Source organism: Athene noctua, chromosome 30 (genome assembly GCF_965140245.1).
Source record: "Athene noctua chromosome 30, bAthNoc1.hap1.1, whole genome shotgun sequence".
NCBI lineage: Eukaryota > Metazoa > Chordata > Aves > Strigiformes > Strigidae > Athene > Athene noctua.
In genome coordinates, this window is record NC_134066.1 from 1649218 (window position 1) to 1658132 (window position 8915).

Below are 8915 nucleotides of genomic sequence, written 5' to 3' on the forward strand. Positions count from 1 at the left end.
TGCTCTCCATATTCTGTTAAAATTCTAATTGGAACAATAATGTTTATTTTGAAGCGCTCAGCAGACCGGCGTCGCCTCTTCAAAGACGCCTGTTAAATTCTCAGCGTTTTAACAAAGTTTGAAAGAAATCATTTTCCTATCGTCATATGTGAAAAATAGGAATTCTTTGAGGTTTGCTCTGAACTCGCAGGGCAAACTCCCGGTTTAGCACGTCCTTCATTGTTTTCAATTTTTTACCTTTCATCGTTACTCTTCGCCCCTTTCAACTTCACTTTTTTTTTTTTTTTTTTAAAAAAAAACCTTTATAAAAAGGGCTCTCCAAAATCCACATTGCCAACAAACCGCTCGGTTATTTTGCAGCTTAAAAACCGCGGCGCAGCCACCAGCATTTCCCAGACCAAAAAAAAAAAACCCAAAAACCAAACCCCCAAAAAAACCAAACCCACCACACACCCCACACCAAACCCCAAAACACAACAACAAAAAAAAACACTTTAATTTTCCAAATGTTCAATAATCCATATTTCCGGATTTCCCCACCTCTGCTAGAAATAATTTTCTCTCTCTCTCTTTTTTTTTTTTTTTTTTTTTTTTTTTTTTTTTCGGGAGGGGGGCCAATATTTAAGTTTGTTAACGCGGTTGGAAAATTAAAGGAAACATTTCAGCACTGAATAAACTCCTCCAAAATCCCCGTGTCACATCGTTGTGCTCTGTCACCCTGCCTGCTCTTGCTTATATATGAATTACACTTTCCAAATTTCGCCTTCACGATCAAAGGGAAAGGAAAAGGTTCCACACTCCATCCAGTACATGGGTGCTATGTTGGGGGTAGAAAAGCTTGAACACAGTTTTCAATACCACCTCAAGGAACATAATATCATTCCATAATTCTTTGACTTAAGTTACTCAGAAAGAAGGAAGCAGGGTAAGAGGGATTGTAAAGTTTGATAGATTTCTTGTGGTGATAGTTTACAGTTTCTAAGCCAACATATAAAGGCGTGGGTTTTATTTTTGCATCGCTGTTATTGTACTCCAGTGTACTTTGTCATAAATCAGAATTATTTCCGCTACAACATGGGGCATAATACCGGGCAGAAATACAAATTTAAGGTAATCATTAAAGGGTTGCTACCAAATACTTCCTCGAAGCGAAAATGAATGTTTGTCATAAAAACGTAAGAAAACTTGGTAAAAAATACAATGGGCAGAAGAAGCACTTTCTCCACATAACTCACGGTTAAATAATTAGATTGAAAAGGGGACAGGTAAAATATTCCGGGGAAGTCTGAGAGATGCTTTGTCTTGGAAATTGTAGACATTTATATACTCCTCGGGGTGACGGGCAGAAGAGGGGGTTTTCTGGCATCTTTTCTCCTCCCCCCCCCAACTCCTCATCCCCTCGTCCCTGCCTAGCAGGGTCCACGGCTTCCCTGGCATCCCGAGCGCTGATTTGGGGATGTTTTAGGGCAATTGCTCTGTCTGTGGCTCTGGGGACAATGGGAGGACGCGAGGACAGCCCCGCGCATCCCCCCCCCCCCCCCCTCCCGCCCCAGGAGAAGAGGAGCGGTGAAAGGAAAGGCAAAACCCCACTTCTATTTTTTTTTTTTTTTTTTTTTTTTTTTGGTGTGTGTGTGTGTGTCTCGGAGTTCATTGGGTAAAAATAAACCCTGAACTGGCCCAAAAAGCCCAGGTTGGACCCACGGCGGAGGGGAGGAGGGGGGGGGAAGCAGCTTTTGAGGAAACGCGTGGGGATGGCAGCCCGACGGCGGCGGGGGATGAACATCGGACGTGTATACGGTTCCCCTAAAAGTGTGTAAAATTCAAAGTAGGTTATTAAAGTCCTTACCACGGGTAGACTCTCTCCTTTTAAGTTTTAATAGCATTTGTTCGTATTTATTTTCCGTAATTAGAGTAAAGCATTTTTCCCAACGGGGGTTCCACTTAGGCTGATGAATTTTATTTCTCCTCCCATTAATGACCCATGTTTATCATACTTCTAATTATTTTTAACTTTAAACAATATTCGGTCTCCTGGAGAGGCTTCTGTGCTGCTTCCTAACGTCAACTTTCTTTATCCGTGGCCCCAAAAAAACCCATCACGGTGAAGTTTCAAGATATATTCAGGTCATGTTTTTTATGAACAATCTGATTTTATATTTACTCAGCCCCTTTTGCTCCCGAAGATGCTGATGAGCAACTCGCGAAAACAGGCTGGAAACCCTTCAAACATTTGCATCGGTACCTTGTGCTGGCAAAACCTGCTCAACAAAACGCCTGTGAACGGTGTAAATCTTTATTTTATACTCACAACGTTTACACATTCATAAAAGATGAGGTTTCCAGCACCGTTTTTTTCCTCTCTTCAGCAACCTGGGTGGGGAGGTTTAGCTCGAGATGCTCTTGCGAAGCGCCTGGTTCTGCGGAGAAGCAATTTCAAATTATTTAATGTCACGTTTGATGGGCTCCGTGCAACTCCTTCGTAGCGCCGTCGACAAAAGCACACGCCAGAATACAAGGCGGAAAAAAAAAAAAAAAAAAAAAAAAAATCAGGAAAACATATTTAATCTTTAGGCAGACAATACAGGAAACTATGAGGTCAAATTTTTGGTGTCCCCAAAAATGCACATGTGTAAGTGTTTGACTGAGCAGCATAAATTATTGGTCAGCCACATCAGCTGCAAAAATAAAGTAGAAGAAGGGGGGGAAAAAAAAAAAAAATCAAACCGGGGGGGAAAAAAAAAAAAAAAAGCGCAATATAATACAAAATTGCATTGGTCTTTAATTTCATCACCTATAAATGAGAAAATATTGGCTCCCATACTAAAGTTTTATTCTTTGCTTATAAATATTATGTGGAATTTTCGTTGGATATCATAAAACGGAACGATTTCTATCAAACTGTTTTAAAAAGACCTATGCAGATAACACAAATAGAGGCAATAAAGTCGCAAATAGCTTTCCAGGGGAACCAAATGGCGTCTGTAGCCTACGAAAAGCTTTTACTGTGCTGAGGAAGGGGGCACACGAAATAGGATTATGCACTTTTAGGCTTTTTCGGCCTAAGATATTGAAACTTGTCCCACTTGATGCGGAGAGAAGACCCGCAAGGCTCTTGAAAGTTAAGTCGAGGGGAATTTTACAGCCCTGCTTTTGAAAATCTTTGGGAAAACAGGTTTGCAGACGTGAGAATATTTAAGCAGGACTTTGCTCTAAACCGTTACAAATCACCCCAAACGGTCAAGTTCCACTTTCTCTGCTCCAACGTACTTTTTTTTTTTTTTCCTCTCTCCCCACGATTTTGATTCCTTTCCTTTCCCCCCTTTCTTTTTCTTTTTTCCCCTTCTTTTTCTTTCCCCTCTTCTTTTTCTTTTTTCCTTCTTTTTCTCCCCCTCCTCTTTTTTTTTTTTTTTTTTTTTTTTCCTAAATGAAAGGTGGCGTTTTCTTTTTGTTTCCCTTGAAAATGACTCTGAACCCGTCTCTTTCTAATCGTAATGATCTTGAAATTCCGGGCAATCTCCCTTTATATTTATTTATTCGTCATTGCCCTAATCCGCCGCTTCACCTAAAATCAGAGTTCACCCATCAGCACCGCAACACGCTGGGGAAAATGATGGGGAAAAAAACCCCTATAGAGCTTAATTACTATGCGATTTAGAAAATAATAAAGAAAATAAAGGAGTGTGGGGGGTGTGGAGGGCACGATAACCACAAAGCTTTAAATTCCGTCGTACCTCAGGCATCAAATCTTGCTCGGAGATTTAAAATTTAAAAGAACGCAACAACTTGAGCTGCCATCGCAGTGAATTGCGCCACGAGAGAGGAAATATCGGAGAGAAAAAGTAACTTTTTTCTCGTGAAATCACCCCAGGAAAAAATGAAAACCAAATAAAAGCCGACCAAACCGGGAAAGTTTGAGTTTGCAAAGCCTTCTGCATCGTATTTAGGGGAGTCCCAGGTTGGATTTTCCCCCCCTCCCTCAGTAGATATTTCCCGGAAAGAAAGAGGGAGCAGACGGAGAGACAGACAGACAGACAGACAGACAGGAGGGGAGAAAACCCACCACACCACCGCACTCTTGCAGTTCACCAGCTGAAAGTCGCTCCCTTTCCACAAATTCGACCCTTTTTTTTTTTTTTTTCCTCTCCACGAGTATTTTTTCTTTTTTTTTGTCACCCCCCCCCCTTCCCTTCCCCTGCACAACAACGCACATGCCATTTTAGCCCAGAAACTTAAGACAGTTCGGGAATGAAAGTGGATAATTAAAAAAAGCTGTCTTCGCAGAGTCAGAGAAGGCAAAGCTGCTTTGCTGCGGGAAGAAAAAAAAAAAAAAGGGGGGGGGAAAGAGAGAAATAAAGCAAAACTAGGTTTTCATCGTCTTTTTTCTTCATTTAAAAAGCTGCTAGGAAATATCCAACCTGCTCTAAGGAGCTTCGGGATTTCGGGGAAATGCCTGGCTGAAGGGTCTCGGAATTCTTCCCCAATTTCCACCCCCCCGCTCCCCCTTTTCTTCCCCCGTCTCTCTCGAAACAGCAAAAAGCAAAGCGGCGCTGAGCGCATCACCCCACCGCACACCCCCCCCCTCCTCCCAAACCCTATCCAAGCCCCCAAATAATTTTAATAAGATTCAAAAATAAACGCCAAGAAGCAGCAGCCGGCTCAGCGCAGAGGAGCTCGCCCATGCCCAGCCTTGCTGGGGAGGGGGAGGAAGGCGCAGCCGAGCGGAGGAAGGAGAAGGGGAAGGGCGAGGGGGGCCGGGGAGGGGGGTGTCGCTGGTGGGGAGGCAACAATTAAAAATTTCAGTCGGTTTTGAGGAGCAGAATGGCAATCCCGAGCAAGCACGGGAAGAGAAGGAAAAAGGAAAGGGGGTGTGTGTGTGATTTTTTTTTTTTAATTTAAATATTACGCGCTCCATCCTAAATTTAAGAAAAATATATATATAATTTTTTTTTTCTGGAAAATTTTTTGTGGTTTTTTTTTCTTTTTTTTTTTCTTTTTTTTTTTTTTTCATTCCTCCCCTCTTCCTTTCCACGCGTGGCTCCGTTGGTAAACAAACGGGCGGAGGGGAGCGCGGCGGCGGGCGCTGCCTTTGTTCGGCGCGGAGGTCCCGGCCCGGTGCTGGCAGATGTCGCTGTTGCTCCACGGTGCCGCTCCCGGTCCCGACAACTTGACCCCCGTGACGTCGTCCCCGTCTGAATCATCAAGGCCATTTTCAATCCTCATTGGCCTGGGCATCACGTGGGGGGGTGGAGGGGGGGAGAGCGATGCGTGGATAATTATGGTGCTTGATATTTTTTCCCCCTAAAAAAAAGATGTCAGCCCCTGGCTGGAGTATTCCTCCTTAAAAACCCTCTCTGAAAATGTCATGTCCCAACAATGTGACTTCTAACTCGTTTTTGATGGACTCGTTGGCCGGTACCTGTAGAGGGGAGAATTATTCCTCCAGCCAAGGGATGTACATGCAGCCTGGGAGCGATTTCAGCTGCGGAGTCATGAGGAACTGTGGAATTATCCCGTCTCTTTCCAAAAGGGACGAGGTGAATAGCGCTACCTTGTCTCTCAGCACCTATCCATCTTACCTTTCTCAGCTAGACACTTGGTGTGACCCCAAAAATACGTACAGGATCGAGCAACCTGTTGCAAGACAGCTCCCATCCTGCTCCTTCCCAACCAATGTCAAGGAAGAGAATGTTTGCTGTATGTATAACGCTGATAAAAGAGCAAAAAATGCCACAGAGACAGCCCTCTACCCCAACCAAATGCCTGAGTCTTGCCTAAATGACCATGAAGTCCCCGTTCCTAGCTACTACCGAGCAAGCCAAGGTTACCCCTCCATGGAGAAGACGTCAAACTGCAGCAATCCAAATGAGTTTGAGGCAAGTTTTGAATCCAGGGCGAGCCTGAACCCAAGGAATGAGCATCTGGAACCAGCACCACCACCTCCTCCACCTCCTCCGCCGCCCCCGGTGGCTAAAGTGAGTTTCCCCGAAAACACAAAAACAGATAATACTCAGAACACATCCACGAACGAAATTAAAACAGAAAAAAGCGCCCCAGCACCCAAAATAAGTCCTTCGGAAGCAGAGAAAGACCTGAATAAAAACACTGACACCAGCACTGACAATTCTGACAATGAAGCAAAAGGTAAGGGAATCATTCATTACCACTAGCTAATTTCAGCAATTAGTAATCATCCATAGCTAATAAGAGCAAGAGTAATGCGAATATGCAGTAATGTGCTCTCTACCTTGCCAACTTCTCCTCCAGAAATTGGCACAATAATGTTCTTTATTGTTGCTGTCTTTTGGAAAAAAAAAAAATATTCTGCCTAGAAATGTTGGGTGGTTTGTCTTGGTTTGTTCTTTTTATTTTTTTTTATTTCCAAATATATATATATATATTAGAGCTGAGAAAAAAAAAAAAAAAAAAAAGAGCAGAGAGCTATTTGAGAACTCGTCCTCTCGCTGTTTATATGGAGAAAAATTGCTGTGCATGTACTTATGAAAAAAAAAAAAAAAAAAAATGTGGTCCTTGCAATCAACGCTGCAGAATGTGTTAAGATGAGGTTGGCTTTGCTTTGAAATCGCAGAGACTTGGGGTTTGTTTGGTTGAGAGGGGTTGTTTAGGGGGGTTTTGTGTTTTTTAAAGCTGATGAACCCTGATTTTTTTTTTAATTTTTATTTTTTTCCCCCCTCCCCTTCATATCGCTTTCTATGCAAATGTTTTATTCCCGCGTGCTAAGAGAATTTGTCTTCTTTGGCTTTGCTCTGTGTTAAAGTGGAGTAAAAAAAAAAAAAAAAAAAAATGCGTAGAGTCTAATTTGCAGTTACAAACATCTCAGGCTGGAGTTGTGCACTGTGGCTCATTTCATGGCTTGGAAGCTCGTTGGGAGACTCAGAGAGGAAAAAGCTGCTTTTTTTTTTTTTTTTTTCCTGGCGAATTGAGGTCTTGTTTGCGAAGGCAAAAAAAAAAAAAAAAAAAAAATGTTTCTGTGTGTTGAGCAGATGTTTTAAGTTTGGGATTTTCTGAAAAGAGGCTTTCACTGAACACATTTTATTTTCGCTGGAGAGATGCATATGGCTTGAAATCTAACGTGTGCGTGAATATTCGGGTTTGTTCTTGCCCTGATTTGAGGCTAGGTGGGATTCAGAGGCTTCTTTCAGGTCAATAAGTGGCCGTCATGTGAAGGGATGGGTTGAGAATTTCCTTTAAAAAGTTGGTAGAAAATGCTGCTCAGATCTAAGCAACGGCTTGCATGGTTTGCCTGTGGTATGTGGATGAAAATATCCGCCGTGTGTCAGGGTCTGTGCTATAATTAGGGCTCCAGCAGCAGGAGGATGCCTGGGCTGCGTGGCGTTGTATGTGCATGTAGGGCTGCACGCATGTGGGTCGTGTGTGGACCCCCATGCACACACGCCTCGGGTCTGTGGGACCCCCCAAACCCTCTCCTCTGGCGTCTCCCTCTCCGAATTTGGCCCTTTTTTTTTTTTTTTTAAAAAAAAAAAAAGCAGAACCCAGAAACACTCCTTTATTTCTAAAATGATTTCTTCTCCCGCCCCCTTTACATATTTTTTTTTTTAAACACCACTCCGCATCCAAAGGGAAATGATATTATCTGACGGCTGAGTTACAATTACACACAGACAACAACAACAAAAAAAAAAGCCAAGCAAGCAAAGTCAAGGTTATCAAAACCCCTGCAAACTTATCTGCACAAAGCGCCTTCAGCGTCCACGCCAAGAGAGGTTTTGGTGGGAGTTAACCCGAAAAAAAAATAATAATTAAAAAAATATATTGGGTTGGATTTGTAATTGGGGCGGAAATAAGGAATTAAATAAATACAGATAAAGGTTTTCTTTCGCTTCAGATGTTAAATTTAAAATGGGTGCGTGGAGAAAGACGTGGTTTCCCGGATTATTTCTTTATTTGCGTTTTAAAAAGCATTTCGTGTGTTCTTTGCGGTGTTTTCCAATGGTCAGATCCAATTTGGGGCGGATTTTGTTTGCTTCTGTTTCTGTTGCTTCCTTTAAAAACCTTTTATAGCTTCACTTTTCGTTTCTGTTGAAGCCAATTTTTTTTTTTATTCGTGCAGAAGGTAAGAGACCTTTCTCCTGTAATTTAAGTATTTGAGGAGTTCGGGGGGGGGGGGGGGGGGGATATATATATATATATAGTGTTTCCAAGGGGATTTCCAGGGCTTGGTGGCATTAAAGGTTTTCTGCAAACGCGAAAAGTGGGTTCATGTCACACCAGCAAAATTTTGAAGGTGCCTTTGGCTAAATCAAGTTTGGTTGGTTTTTTGTTTGGGTTGGTTTGTTGTTTTTTTGTTGGTTTTTTTAATTTATTTTTTTTTTAATTTGAATTTCGCGAATGCAGTGCCGAGGAGGTCGCTGCCATTGCTGGTTTTTTTTGGTTTTTTTTTGTTTTTTTTCTTAGAGTTTAGGCAGAAATATCGGCCGGCTGCTTGGTGCCAGGATTTTCTCATGACCAAATTCAAAGCCCAAGTATTTGCTGTGTTTATTTATGTACGTGTGAAATACGTTTGCCTTTGCAAAGTGTATGTATGCGTATCTATACGAGTGTGTAGAGTGAGGAGAGTGTATATGGGATTACAATTACCTCCGAATTTACCTATAGGTGCCCACACAGCTCATAAAGGCAAATCTATTTCATACAACCCCGGCTCGCGAAAAATACACTTGGTAGAGAAGCTGCTCGGGGGTTCTCCAGGACGGGCGAAAATAGGTTTCTTTCTCCCCAAATAACACACCTTTAGGCAAATATTTCAGCCTCTGCGGTTCATTTTAAGCCCAGTTAAATGATGTTGAGGTTTGTTGGCTGGTTTTTTTTTTTTGGGGGGGGTGGCAAAGAGTGACTTGGGGAAGCCCCGAGAGCTCCGGAGGTCACCGAAAGTCACA

The 8915-nt window shown here is 42.5% G+C and overlaps 1 protein-coding gene across 1 annotated transcript in view; it reads left to right on the forward strand.

Moving 5' to 3' along the window:
* The first annotated feature begins 5357 nt into the window (after positions 1 to 5357).
* The window catches only part of HOXC10 (homeobox C10), a 4301-nt gene continuing 743 nt past the window's right edge, over positions 5358 to 8915 (forward strand). The window contains exon 1 of the mRNA XM_074929644.1: positions 5358 to 6141. Within this exon, the coding sequence (XP_074785745.1) occupies positions 5358 to 6141 (784 nt within the window). The remainder of the gene's footprint in view (positions 6142 to 8915) is intronic.